This window comes from Anabrus simplex, chromosome 4 (genome assembly GCF_040414725.1).
Source record: "Anabrus simplex isolate iqAnaSimp1 chromosome 4, ASM4041472v1, whole genome shotgun sequence".
Classification (NCBI taxonomy): Eukaryota; Metazoa; Arthropoda; class Insecta; order Orthoptera; family Tettigoniidae; genus Anabrus; species Anabrus simplex.
This window is the reverse complement of record NC_090268.1, coordinates 76,702,953-76,718,730: the sequence shown is the minus strand read 5'-3', so window position 1 is coordinate 76,718,730 and position 15,778 is coordinate 76,702,953. Positions and strand designations below refer to the sequence as shown.

At 40.3% G+C, this 15,778-nt stretch overlaps 1 protein-coding gene across 1 annotated transcript in view; it reads left to right on the top strand.

Moving 5' to 3' along the window:
• The window catches only part of LOC136872176 (uncharacterized), a 95,354-nt gene that overhangs the window by 32,060 nt on the left and 47,516 nt on the right, over positions 1-15,778 (top strand). The window contains exons 6-7 of the mRNA XM_067146014.2: positions 4,704-4,925; positions 13,987-14,184. Coding sequence (XP_067002115.2) covers positions 4,704-4,925; positions 13,987-14,184 — 420 coding nt within the window. The remainder of the gene's footprint in view (positions 1-4,703; positions 4,926-13,986; positions 14,185-15,778) is intronic.

Below are 15,778 nucleotides of genomic sequence, written 5' to 3'. Positions count from 1 at the left end.
CACTTAAATCAGTAGAAGATAAAACGCCATTGCTTTTTGGCTGACATATTGTTTTCTTTTCAAACATTCTTTAGAAATTTGTCATGGTTGTATTTTTGAAACATCTCGGTTTGTGAAAACGAGCACTCTTATACACTCCTCTATCATTAGATTTGTGATATCGTGCATGGTTTTCAGTTGAGATCCAACAGAATCTGGAAATTGGACCAGGAGTCAACACTGTCTGTTCATCCAAAGGCTCGACTTCAGAAGTTTCCTCGGGACACATTTGCACCAGTTCTAAACGGTGCGTTCCGAACTATCAGTGGAGAAATGGCGAGGAATTACATTAGTAGAGGAATAAGCTTGATGTGGAGCTTTCAAAGCTAGGAGAGGTCATAATATGAAGATGAAAGTTGGAATGCAAGAGGACAAGTAGGGGCAAATATTAATTTATAGAAGAGGAATTAGAGATTGGAGTAATTTATAAGGGATATGTTCAATACATTTCCAGTTCCTTCAAATCATTTAAGAAAAGACCGGATAAAGAATTGATAGGAAATCTACAAGCTGGATAACAGCCCTAAATGCAGATCAATTATGATTTATTTATTTATTTATTTATTTATTTATTTATTTATTTATTCTCCAGGATTTCAGAGATAGTGGCGGCTTCAAGTTTCTTCATCAAACTGAAAATAATATTTGCAAATTCTCTCTCCCCCCCTCATGTACTTCACTTGATGATGACGGTAATTCAGTCTGGTATAAAACTTCTAACACCTTACTTGTGCCAGTTCTCATTGTTCAATATATAAACAGAAAATCACAACCTGCACGGATTACAACTAACTGCTTATCTGTAGCGAAAACATCAGCATGGGTGGCTAGAGCTTGCGTTAATGCCCATGGGCGCCCGCAGGATCTTTTCCAGGGAGGGGGCACATTAACAATTTTCTTGAATATAAAACCAATATAACGTCAGCAACATTAAATTGTTTACAGAAATTTCCAGTTATAACAGATGCTAGATGACTGTCAGTAAGTTCAGTTTATGAAATAATCTGGTATGATATTAAACAATTGAACATCAACATTTTTAGAATTCCAGGGGGGGCAAGTGCCCCCCTTGCCCCCCCCCCCTTGCGGGCGCCCATGTTAATGCCATCTAGTGGATACATATATGGCTATTTACAAAAGATGAGATAAATGTTTGCGAATGTTCCTTGTAAGCTTCTATAGTGGTGTCTCAACGATTCACTGGTCAGCATCTGGGAGAGGTGAGGCAATCCAACTGATGAGCTCGCTGTCACACCTGGGAGAAACGCTAGTTATTTTAGATCTAGAAGCCTGAATACTATCAAGTACATTTGTGAATAAAATCACATGCCAAAGTTGTAAATTTTCGCCATATGCGGAAATCGGAAGGAAAATAAGGACGACTCATCACGATTACAGGTATATGAGATGAAGTTCCTGAGGTACTCAATTCTAAAAACAAAACTGGACAAGTTAAGGAATGACATGGTGAGGAAGGAAGCTGGAATTGAGACATCATTGTTAGAACGGGTCAGCACATCGAGATTGAGGTGGTTCGGGCATGTAATGAGATGGAGCCAATAAGGATAGCATATGTTAATTTGAAGAGGCAATGGCAGGAAAAGGGATAGTGGAAAGACCAAGAATCCAGTGAATGAATATCATGAAGATGGACCTTGCAGATCGGGGAAGAACACTAGAGGAGGTCATAAAAAACGGAACGTATCTCAGTAAGAGAGGGTGGAAGAGGCTGTCCTACCGTTCTCGGAAAACTGGAGCTGTAAAATGTTGGTGATGTGATACGAAATTTGGTAAGAACACACAGGATCGATCAATCAATCAATCAATCAATCAATCAATCAATCAATCAATCAATCAATCAATCAATCAATCAATCAATCAATCAATCAATCAATCAATCAATCAATCAATCAATCAATCAATCGCTACTGATCTTCATTTAGGGCAATCGCCCAGGAGGAGGATTCTCTCTATCTGTTGTTTTCCTAGTCTTTTCTTAAATAACTGCAAAGAAATTAGAAATTTACCCAAACTTTGCAACATTTTCATAATGCTACTCTTTTGTCGGAAATCACCCAGAACAAATCGATCTGCTTTTCTTTGTATTTTTTCCCGTTCTAGAATTAAGTAATCCTGGTGAGGGTCGTATACCCTGGAACCAGTTGGGGTCTTATCAGAGACTTACATGCCCTCTCCTTTACATCCTTACTACAACCCCTAAATACCCTCATAACCTTGTGCAGAGATCTGTACTCTTTATTTACAATACCCTTTATGTGATTATCCCAATGAAAATCTTTCTTTATATTAAAACCAAGATACTTACAATGCTCGCTATAAGGAATATTCACCACACCATCGCAGTAATTAAAACTGGGAGGACTTTTCCTATTAGTGAAACTCACAACCTGACTTTTAACCCCGTTTGTCATCATACCATTGCCTGCTGTCCATCTCACAACACTATCGAGGTCGTTTTGCAGGCGGCCGGGCGTAGAGCTAACCACTGTACCCCATCACGTGTCGAGGTTAACAATGATGGAAGCCTTTACCTTCCACTCCTCCAAGGGCTTTCATGGCCTGTACGGAGGTGACTTTGCTTTGCTTTTTTTACAGAATAACATCATCCGCAAAAATCCTTATCTCTGATTCCATTTCTTTACTCATATCATTTTTTTTAGAATTGGCTTTACGTCGCACCGACACAGATAGGTCTTATGGTGACGATAGGATAGGAAAGGCTTAAGAGTGGGAAAGAAGCGACCGTGGCCTTAATTAAGGTACAGCATTTGCCTGGTGTGAAAATGAGAAAACCAAGGAAAACCATCTTCAGGGCTGCCGACAGTGGGGCTCGAACTCACTACCTCCCGGATGCAAGCTCATAGCTGCGTGCCCCTAACCGCACAGCAACTCGCCCGGTCATATCATTTATATATAGGCCTACGCTGCTGCTAGAGGCTTTACGTCACACCGACACAGATAGGTCTTATGGCGACGATGGGATAGGAAAGGCCTAGGAGTTGGAAGGAAGCAACCGTGGCCTTAATTAAGGTACAGCCCCAGCATTTGCCTGGTGTGAAAATGGGAAACCACGGAAAACCATCTTCAGGGCTGCCAATAGTGGGATTCGAACCTACTATCTCCCGGATGCCATTTATATATACAAGAAAACATAAAATGTCCAATAACACTGGCTTGAGGAATTCCGCTCTGAACGATTACACGATCAGATAATGCTTCACCTACTCTAATTCTCAGAGTTTTATTTTCTGGAAATTTAGCCACCCATTCAGTCACTGTTTTGTCTAGTCTAATTGCACTCATTTTTGCCGATAGTCTCCCATGATCTACTCCATCAAATGCCTTAGATAGGTCAATCGCCATACAGTCCATTTGACCTCCTGAATCTAAGATATCTGAAATATCTTGATGGAAACCTACAAGTTGAGCTTCAGTGAAATAACCTTTCCTAAACTCGAACTGCCTTCTATCGAACCAGTTATTTCTAATACAAAAATAAATAATGCTTTTCCAATTCTTGCGTGCAACTCGCCATTCACATTTGGTATCGCTCCTTCAAGCAGACAATAATCAAATAAGTACTTCAGGTATGGTACTATATCCCAATCCATTATCTTTAGAATATCTCCAGAAATCTTATCAATTCCAGCTTCTTTTCTAGTTTTCAACTTTTGTATCATTCTAAAAATGTTATCGTAGGTAAATTTCAGTACTTAGTAACCTCCTCTCTCTGGACGCTATCCTTGTAACCAACAATCTTTACATACTTCTCACGGAATTTTTCTGCCTTCTGTAAATCCTCACATACACACTCAACTTGTTCATTAATGCTTCCTGGAATGTCCTTATTGGTACCTGTTTCTGACTTAAGTACCACATACCCTTCCATTTTTCACTAAAATTTGTATGACTGCCAATTATGCTTGCCATTATGTTACCCTTAACTGACTTCTTCGCTAGATCCAATTTCCTATTAAGTTTCTTCAATTGCTCCTTACTTCCACAACCACTTCTAAGTTTATTTCTTTCCAGCGTGCACCTCCTTCCTAGTCTCTTTACTTCTCTGTTACAAGATAGTGGGTCTTTACTATTCCTTACCACCTTTAAAATGTACATACCTTTTTTCCACATTCCTCAACAATTGCTTTAAACCCATCCCACAGTCTCTTTACATACTTTTTTTACCTTTTTCCACCGATCATAGTTACATTTCAAAAATTCCTTCATGCCTGTCTTATCAGCCATATGGTACTGCCTAATAGTTCTACTATTACAACTTTCCTGTCCACCACATGTATTTTTAACTATGACAAAAACAGTTTCGTGATCGCTAATGCCATCTATTACTTCAGTTTCTCTATAGAGCTTATCTGGTTTTACCAGCGCCACGTACATCATTCTTCTGATTGCGGCCGTACTTTTGTGCGATACCTTTCAAGAGGTAATCATAATTCATCACATGCTTTCTGTATGTCTGTGTATCAGCAATGTAAACTTCCGTTAGCAATAAAAGTATAAGTTCACTATGAACTTTAACTTATACACAATCTCTCTGGCATTTTAGTCCCTGAAAGCTAGAAAAGAAAAATGTTAAGAAACTTCATATGTTGTGCTAAATATCACCGTGTTGTTTAATCTTCCAGGTGCTCGAGAACAGGTGAACCAAGCGAGCAACTTCCTAGATGCCTCGGTAATATATGGCTCAACTCCCGAACTCATGTCATCTCTGCGTCGGCATATCAATGGAGAACTTCGCATGATGGTCACTGAAGATGGTCGCACGCTACTACCACAATCAGAAGACCCCAACGATGGTTGTAACAGGGCTGAGATGAACGCCAAGGGCAGATATTGCTTCCTGTCTGGTAAGTAAACTCTGTCACAAAAAAAAAAAGTTTTAAAAGTTGCATCTTCCAGTCAGCTAGACTTCATTTATAGTTCGCACGGATAAGTTAGAATTTACGACTATATGGTAGATTGCTATTACTGACACCTTGCTTTGATCACTTTTTGAACTCTGGCAATGATCACTTTGTGAAAGGTAATTCCAGGGTGTAAAATCGCGGGGGGCAAGAGAGAGTCCCCGGCCACCCCACTGACAATTTTATACTAAAGGTCCCCCCCCCCTACTAAAATTGTTCAGGGTGGGCGTGGGGGGATTATTTAATTATAAAATAATGAGGAAAGTGTAGAAGACATATATTACTAAAGTATGTTTTTTTACTGTGCATATTTTCATAAAAACATCAGCAATAATACACGTAATATAGCAATAATAGAATGACTGCCAGACCTAGAGCAATAAAGCAACGTAGCGGTGGCAACTCCACATCCGCAGCCTATTGTTCATGTTTTATTCTGGCAAGTCCATCTGAAACGCGGGCTAAAATATAACTTTCTTAAAACCTTCCTCCCTCGTCATCGCTCTAAGTAGCTCGAGTTTTCACCACTCCTGTGCTTCTTGGAGAGGATGTGTTTCCTATAGGTAGCCAATAGGACAATATTCCCTTAAGGTGTGTACAAACGAAATAACTTTCCAATGTTTATCGTTCTTGTTATAACAACAGAATTCAAACAAAAAGTTTTAAAACTTACATTACCTGGGGGAGGGATTATTTTACTTACTGGGGAATTATATACCCCCTTCCCGACTGGTACTGCCTGAAATAAACAATAGTAGTTAAGGCCTATGAATGATCCTTCTTCCCACCATTATTTCATTCTGATTTCGCACCCGGGGCAATTCCTATCATCTTCGTATTGAGGTGACATTTGTCTTTCGCGCCACACGAAAGCAAAGATTACATTATTCTCCTGTGAAAAACGTTCTTCATTTAACAGCCAACATTACATAGGCTATATGAATTAAACGTTGTGCGGCGTTTCGAATGATATCAAGAACATTGTGCTTTCTCGACCTCAGAGTGGCACAGGTTCCTCGTTAGGAAAGCAGCATGGATAAAATTCTAAAATAGTAAAATCACTCTTTTTTACAAGTTGCTTAACTTGTACCGACACAGACAGGCCTTATGACGACACTGGCATAGGGAAGGGCTAGGAGTGAAAAGGAAGCGGCTGTGGCCTTAATTAAGGTACAGCCGCAGCACTTGTCTGGTGTGAAAATGGGAAACCACGGAAAACCACCTTCATTGCTGCCGACACTAGGGTTCGAACCCACTATCTCCCGAATGCAATCTCACAGCTGATGTAATTAACGCAATGAACCAGGATAGTTTGGTAACAATGGTTTGTTTAGCATTAATAGGCGTACATAGCCTAAGTTTAAGTCATTAATGTGAACTTTTAATTAATAATAGGGCCTACGTGTTTTATGAAGAGTAAATAGCAAAATACGTCAACACACGTTCTTGAAGCAGTTATTCCTACGCGAGCAACACCTTCAACATCAAACGACATTGGATCATCTTTTGGTAATTACACCATATATTCTCTCTCTTTGGCGCCTCCGAGGCTCAGCGCGCCGGCCTGGCACTGCGGTGTCATTCTATGTGAGATTTGTGCTGGAGAAAGCGGAAGTGGAACAGGTTTCTCTCCGAGTACTTCGGTTTTCCCTGTCATTTTTCATTCCAGCAACACTCTCCGGTATCATTTCATTTCATCTGTCAGTCATTAATCATTGCCCCAGAGGAGTGCGACAGGCTTCGGCAGCCGGCACAGTTCATATCCTCGTCTCTGGATGGGGCTTCATTCATTCATTCATTCATTCCATTTCTGACCCGGACTGGAAACAGACTGAGGATTTTCATTCTCTCTCGTTAATTTCTCCTTGTTTTGGTAATTTCTTTGAGCTGTAGCCGTGAACCTTAAAAGCAAAATCGCGTTGCTTATCAGGCAACGCTTCTTTCTTACATCTATTTAAACATCAAGTAAAAATAAATTTGAACACGCTGTTTATTATTATTATTATTTGCAAATTGCTTTTACGTCGCACCGACACAGATAGGTCTTATGGTGATGATGGGACATGAAAGGGCTGGGAGTGGGAAGGAAGCGGCCGAGGCCTTAATTAAGGTAGATCCCCAGCATTTGCCTGGTGTGAAAATGCGAAACCGCGGAAAAACATCTTCAGGGCTGCCGACAGTGGGGTTCGAACCCACTATCTCCCGGATACTGACTGCACTTAAACAACGGCAGCTATCGAGCTCGGTACGTTATTTTTCAAAGTAGCGAATCCCCAGATGTTTAATCCACGCGTCGCCGCTGCTCGAGCACATCTACTGCTCCAGTGGTAGAAACATTTTAAACGCATATTAACTAGATACTTAATTTCGAAAATACTATCACATCTTACCTATTCTAAATCATAACTTGTGGGCATGACCCACACAACGCCCGTTCTCTTTTGGCATTTCATCTCGATTCGGTTTTAGGTTACCGTGAAGACTGTGAAAAAGTAGGTAGTCTAACTGGGGGCTAGGCCTGATTGAGGACTAGCCCAGCGCGGGTTCTAGGCCACAAGATGGCGGTACAGCGCCTGTCCCGTCTGGCAGTCGGCCGTAAAATCCGCGCTTCACCCAAACAGGGAAGGTCATTCAGTCGTAAAACTAGGACTCTGGGAAGGTCAGTCAGCCGTAACACAAGGCCATATGGAAGGGAAGCTGGCCATAAAACTGCGCTTCATCTACTGGAAACGTCATCGCCATAAGAAAACACGTATTTCATTAATCTAAGCAGAAAAGGGCCGTCTACGGTAAAACTGAGCTTCATTCAAACAGGGAAGGGTAACCCTCTATAAAACTAGGACTCTGGTGAGGTCAGTCGCCCGTAAAACTACGATTCATCCGCCTTAGAGCTGTAGCGCGTTTACCAAGAAGAGAAGGTAAGGGAGGGGCCCAGACGGGACAAGCGCTGCGCCGCTATCTTGTGGCCTAGTCCCTACTAAGTCCCTACTAACTACTTCAAAACCTAGTTAAATTCATCTATATACATATTTATGAAAACTAAAGTCTAGAGTCAGTAGTCCGGCCATTCTATCCGGTCGATTTCCTTGATTTTAAAAAATGAAAGGTATTCATGCACAGATTTGTCACCAGGTACTATAAATCATTTAACTTGCCTTCCTCAAATTAATAGATTTTTTAAATTTTTTGTCTCTCTGAAGCAATCATATGTTTGGTTCTAATTAAGGTACGGAGTTCGTTTTGACCTAAGTGCACTCAGTGGATCCAGCTCTTTCATTTCAGCTCTTAACTATTCGAAATGGTTGATTCTGAGTAAAGATATGAGTGCACATTCAATTTGACGTCTCATTTCTTCAACATTTTTTCTCATTGAAGCAATCATATCATTCGTTATAATTGAGACACGCAGTTCGTTTTGGTCTAAAAACACTCAGTGGATCAAGCGCTTTCTTTTGAGGTAATAACCACTTAAATTGCTAGATTCTGAGAAAAGTTATGAGTACATTTGTCTCCATGACGAAGATCTTTGAAGGACTGTTTAACAGTTCGGCGTGTAGTGTTGTTCCAAGGAATGTTTAATTGAATTTCTTTGTGTGATGTATTTTCAAGTGTTTTGTTAACATAATACGTATTACATTCTGTTACCACAGCAGATCATGTGCTTTATTTCATTAACTCGAAACTTTGCAAATACATCCGTGAGGATAGTAACGAACACCATACTTTGTACATTGCGCGCGGAACCAGCGGGAAACTGCTAGTTTACTTATAAAACAATTGGCTTTATGTCACACCGACACAGATAGGTGTTATAGCGACGATGGGATAAGAAAGGGCTAGGAGTGGGAGGGAAGCGACCGTGGCCTTAATTAAGGTACAGCCCCAGCATTTGCCTGGTGTAAAAATGGAAAACCATCTTCAGGGCTGCCGACAGTGGAGTTCGAACGCACTATCTCCCGAATACAAGCTCACAGCTGCGCGCTCCTAACCGCACGGCCACTTATTGATTTATACTACCGAGGAGACTAATCAACATGGAATACAATGCATTACCTATACGTTCAGCATGGGAATAGATGACTACGTTCACAGACGCCTGACGTCACGCGCACGTGCGTCATCTTAAGCGATCCGGTTTAGAAGAAAATTTATCGGCTCCCGGGGCGATTTACGGGTTTAATTAAGGGGCAGTGAACGTGCTCAAGGTCATATGTAATGGTTTCTGAATCGTCTGAAGTAGCTGTAACAGTGGGATTGAACACTTTTGAATTAAATCCTCAAGAAGTTGGAATAGAGTAGTTCATCGAGCATTGGTCGTGAGACCATTGATGTTTCATTTTGTTTTCTTTACGTTTCAAAGCAATAATTTAATTTTCAAGATTTCACATTTTCATTACAAGAATCTCTTTCAAACTGATGTACACTCAACCGCACAGGAACTCGCCGTCGCAGAAGACGACTTTCTTTCAAAATCCGCTTATTTGAAATCAGCCGACTTGTTGGGTGAATGGTCAGCGTACTGGTCTTCGGTTCAGAAGGTCCTGGGTTCGATTCCCGGCCGGGTCGGGGATTTTAACCTTCATTGGTTAATTTCAATGACCCGAGGGCTGGGTGTTTGTGCTGTCCCCAACATTCCTGCAACTCACACACCACATATAACACTATCCTCCACCACAATAACACGCAGTTACCTGAAAATGGCAGATGCCGCCCACCCTCATCGGAGGGTCTGCACCCGGCTAGAAATAGCCACACAAAATTATTATTATCATCTACTTACGGCAATGCCATTTCACTGTAACCACATCTGACGATCTTCTGTTAGCCTCTCCATGTTGCTATATCCACTTTATCGACGGAGTTCCTGATGGATCACATGCTGGGTTGCCCCCTGGGTCTCTTTCCCAGTACTTTACTTTCAATGATGATCTGGAGAAGAGAGTCTTGTCTCAGTACGTGTTCAAGGAACTTTGTTTTCCTCTTCTTTATTGTATTTCATAAATATCGATCCTTCTTTACGTTCTTTAAAATAGGATGGACATAGTGATGGGATAATTGAATACAAAACAATCGCTTATTCGATTATTTCATTTTCTTCGATTACTTGATTATATCTCGCATTCGATTATTTATATATTATTTATTCGAATGAATGAGACAATCCAATAGTGACTTTTTCCAGTCGATTATATTTTTCGATTATTCATTCGGAACTGCATTCGAAAAGGTAAATGAGTAGGGAATGCTTTCGAAATGAACGAATGAAACGTGATGTTATTTGGACAGGTAACTGACTCATTTAGTTTCAACATTTGGAGATACGTTTGGGTAAAAAAAAGGCGTATGTCTATATTTTATAAGAGTTCATCTAATCGCTCATTTCAAGCGATTCTCCATCCTATACACTTAAACCGAAAAATTGATTCATGATGCATCCGAATATTCTATGCGACACAGCTGATATTTGAAACTCATTCGATTATCCCATCACCAGATGAACAAATTGTGCAGGTGGTAGGATTCCAAGTACCATCTCTTCGGCCACCGGTTATCCACAGTTTACGAATGTCATCACGTTTGTAGAATGAATAAAATTAAATATTTCTTCGCCGGTCAATTTTTGTGCGGTGGAGTGTACATATAAGTATTACTATAATGAATTTGTAGATACGTTTTTCACTACTTGCGAATGTTATTTGTGTTTATTACTCAGTTATGGGCCTGGGACAGAATTATTTTGAATTATTTTATACAGATTCTTAATTAAGGATATGGGAATTAAGCTTACGAACCACTGATTTCAGCCATTAATCAAGATTCAGTATACGAAGATAGATAGATAGATAGATAGATATATAGATAGATAGATGTTTGTTGTTTAAAGGCGCCTAATATCGAGGTCATCGGCCCCTAATGGTACGAAATGAGACGAAATGAGATGACAAATTAAAAGTCCAAAATCCTCCACTGACCAGAATTCAAAGCGTGAGGACGAAGAATGGATTGATTGATTGATTGATTGATTGATTGATTGATTGATTGATTGATTGATTGATTGATTGATTGATTGATTGATTGATTGATTGATTGATTGATTGATTGATTGATTGATTGATTGATTGATTGATTGATTGATTGATTGATTGATTGACATGAAGTTAAAACGATCAGTGGATCCGACCCACAGTGCCTCACATGCACAGAAGCTGGCACAAACCAATAGTAGTACGGACCAAGGGACTGCTTTTATAGCAGGATGCTGAATCGATTAGAAGATGCTCGTTCTCGAAACGGGTCCAAAATCCAGGTCATCGACTCTCATAATGGTATTTATCGCTAGAAAATAGAACAATGGTGTTTCCCATGTTGCGGTATTAATCAAGAGTAGTGTAGACTCGCAGTATTCCATACATTATGGTACTACTCACAGGTAATGAAATTCGCACATGTATTACAGACCTAATGTGTTTCACACATTGCGGCGCCATTGACAGGCAACACAAACCTATGGTGTTCATCACCTAAGTGTACTAACCACAGGGACTCGTACTATCCCGTGGTGTTCCTCATATAGTGGGTACTGAGCATAAGCAAGCCAGAACCATGAGTTCCTTCATCCCATGGTGTTGCTCATATAGTGCTACTAATCACAGGTACTGTAAAAGCCGTCGTGCCATCGTTTGCTACTAATCACAAACCTATTTGGTACCCAACATAGTGGTACTACGCGCAAGTAAAGGCGACCCATTCCCCGCGTGGTGGTACTAATCACAAATAGTTTCATGGTTCTAATTTGATCATCCCTTGGTCGCCCCTTTTAGTTGCCTCTTACGACAGGCAGAGGGTACCGTGGGTGTATTCTTCGTCTGCGTACCCCACCCACAGGGGGTAGATAAAGAGGAAAAAGAAGAAAAAGTAGGCAAGGGCTACGAAGGGCGTGAAAATGAAAGACTCCCTAGGCCTCGAATACTCTAATACCGTCAGGGTCGGAAAAGAACAAGAGTTGACCAAGAGAGGTCGGACAGGATAGACAAAAGTGAGAAGCCTGGTACAAGAAAGTGGAAGCAATACCAGGACTCAGCGAAGGGCCCCGTGGTCGCCAATCCACACTCCCAAGTTGAGAGCCCCTTGGGCCCCTTTTAGTCGCCTCTTACGACAGGCAGGGGATACCGTGGGTGTATTCTTCATCTGCGTCCCCCACCCACAGGGGGTCAGTATACGAAGATCGCTGACTACAGATTTTTCTGACCTTATTCACAGAAGCTGCGATAAAATACACACTGAATGATAAATTAATTACACTGATATGCGACCATTTTTCTACAAACTGTTTATATTTTATAGTTCCCTCTATGGGTAGTTTAAAAGCCCAAGTGTAGTTTCGTTTCATCACGTCCAATTTAACAAGAAACAACTTTTTTAAATTCATGAAAATGTCTAAATACTGAAATTGATATATATTTTTACATCAGTTATTCTATTATTATTTCGTTAAAGCTGGTGATTTAGACATAGTGGAATCACTAATAACTTATAAAACAACTGAAATTATTATTTTTCTACAATTTGCTTTACGACGCACCAACACAGAGAGATCTTATAGCGACGATGGGATAGGAAAGGGGAAGGAAGCGGCCATGGCCTTAATGTAGATACAGTCCCAACATTTGCCAGGTGTGAAAATGGGAAACCACCGGGCGAGTTGGCCGTGCGGTTAGGAGCGCTCGGCTGTGAGCTCGCATCCGGGAGATAGTGGGTTCGAACCCCACTGTCGGCAGCCCTGAAGATGGTTTTCCATGGTTTCTCCATTTTCACACCAGGCGAATGGTGGGGCTGTACCTTAATTAAGGCCACGGCCGCTTCCTTCCCATTCCTAGGCCTTTCCTGTCCCATCGTCGCCATAAGACCTATCTGTGTCGGTGCGACATAAAGCAACTAGCAAAAAGTGGGAAAACACGAAAACCATCTTCAGGGCTACTGACAGTGGGGTTCGAACCCACTATCTGCCGGATGCAAGCTCACAGCTGCGCGTCCCTAATCGCACGACCAACTCGTCCAGTAAAACAACTGAAATTAAAAATTATGAACAAAATGTCCTAAAATTATATTTTTCTTGATTAATATTCCGGTCTAGAAAGTCAAGAATAACGGCCGAGAGGATTCGTCGTGCTGACCACACGACACCTCGTAATCTGCAGGCCTTCGGGTTGAGCAGCGGTCGCTTGGTAGGCCAAGACCCTTCAAGGGCTGTAGTGCCATGGGGCTTGGTTTGCTTTTTTGATTAACATTGCAAGGCCACTTGAAAAAAGCTCGATTCATTTCTTCATTTGTATCCTTAAACGATTTCATTAAGATATTAAAACGATGGAAAAAAGATACCAGGCCAAGTGGAATGAAGCAATGTGAGCGGATTATTGCTGGTTTTAAAGAGGAGTGCATCTCAATGTCACAGTACGGCATCAAAACAGCGCAACATTTCGACCGACAAATTGAACATTTGGATGATTTTAAGTACTTATTATGAACATAATTCAATATTTTATAGTTAGTTTTATACACTGGAATTTTATATTACGGTGTTACGACACATTTAAAAAGGAATGTACCTAATTTGACGTTATTGACATTCTTGTTCAAATTTTGTTCGCTCTTATTTCTAAAAATTTTATAAAACTGAGCACGATAGACAAAATATGAACACAGACTTGAATTCTACATCTCTCAATAATTAAGCAGTCATTTCAAGTATAATGTGTTATTAAATTATACATATTTAACGACTGACTTCACCAATTTTGATGGTTTTTCTATTTTATTTTCAAAATTGAAAAAACACGTGATTCAGAAAATCTGAACACAGATATAGATCCAAAATCAACAATATTATCTCTTGTAGCAGAAAAAGAACTTTAAAATGCATATCAGTATTATTGGTTCACCAATGAATTTTGTTTATTTAGGTCTCGAAGATCAAAGAGTAATCAATGGATATGATTCGTTTCAGGTGACTCAAGAGCCAACGAGAACACGCACCTGACCTCAATGCATCTCCTATGGGCAAGACAGCACAACGCTCTGGCGGCCGGTCTGGCTAAGCTGAACCCTGCCTGGGACGACGAGCGTTTGTTTCAAGAAACGCGACGCATCGTGTCAGCGCAGATGGAACATATCACTTACAACGAGTTCCTGCCTATTATTTTCGGTAAGTCATACAGAAATGTACCTTCTGAACTTTATTTACCATAGACATACAGTTCTATCTCTCTTTACTCCCTTTCTTTTACACCAGGTTAGCACAAATATTTACAACTGAGATCAGAGCACACAGAATGATCATTACCTGCCGATACTTTGTCTACCCACAACTTTTATCTTCGTTTATTTTAATTTTAGTTGTGAGCAAAGATGGCAGGGAAGTTAATACAAATATAAGAATAGGAAATTCCAAAATAGAACAAGTGAAATATTTCTGTTACTTAGGAAGCATTATCCCTGAAGACAATCAAAAGAAGAATAGCTCTTGCTAAACAGGCCTTTCAAAATAAAAGAAGTCTTCAATAAAGAAGTTTAGAAACAAGAAAGACTCTTGTAAAATCCTTTGTCTGGAGTGTACTACTTTACGGTTCATTCATGTGGGTCTATTGGGAAAAAGGAAAGAGATTCATTGGAAGCAACTGAAATGTGGGTCTATTGGGAAAAAAGAAAGAGATTCATTGGAAGCAACTGAAATGTGGGTCTATTGGGAAAAGGAAAGATATTCATTGGAAGCAACTGCAATGTGGGTCTATTGGGAAAAAAGAAAGAGATTCATTGGAAGCAACTGAAATGTGGGTCTATTGGGAAAAGGAAAGAGATTCATTGGAAGCAACTGAAATGTAGGACTATTGGAAAAAGGAAAGAGATTAATTGGAAGCAACTGCAATGTAGGTCTATTGGGAAAAAGGGAAGAGATTCATTGGAAGCAACTGAAATGTAGGACTATTGGGAAAAAGAAAGAGATTCATTGGAAGCAACTGAAATGTGGGACTATTGGGAAAAAATAAAGAGATTCATTGGAAGCAACTGAAATGTGGGACTATTGGGGAAAAGGAAAGAGATTCATTGAAAGCGACTGAAATGTGGGACTATTGGGGAAAAGGAAAGAGATTCATTGGAAGCAACTGAAATGTGGGACTATTGGGGAAAAGGAAAGAGATTCATTGAAAGCAACTGAAATGTGGGACTATTGGGGAAAAGGAAAGAGATTCATTGAAAGCGACTGAAATGTGGGACTATTGGGGAAAAGGAAAGAGATTCATTGAAAGCGACTGAAATGTGGGACTATTGGGGAGAAGGAAAGAGATTCATTGAAAGCGACTGAAATGTGGGACTATTGGGGAAAAGGAAAGAGACTCATTGGAAGCAACTGAAATGTTGATTTGGAGGGAAATGACGAGGACATGCTAGACTGAAAAAAAGACGAATCGCGTTATTATAAAGGAAATCAATGAACAATGGAGACTGATAAAGGATATGGAAAGAAGGAAGATGAAACTTACTAGTAAACGTCTTTGAAGGAAAAATATTAGGAAAGAAAGGAAGAAGAAGACCAAGAAAGACATTCTTCAAGGATGTGAGAAAACTTGATGGCATGTAAAAACTAGAATGAAGTGAAGAGGGCAGCAGGATTGAGAGGAGAATGGTTGCAGCGACAAGGCTTACCTTTAGTGTATGATGATTTTCTTTTGTATTAGGTATTTCATTGAATTAATTCACCTGTATAACTCACATAAGTACGTTAAGGAATCATAGTTTCA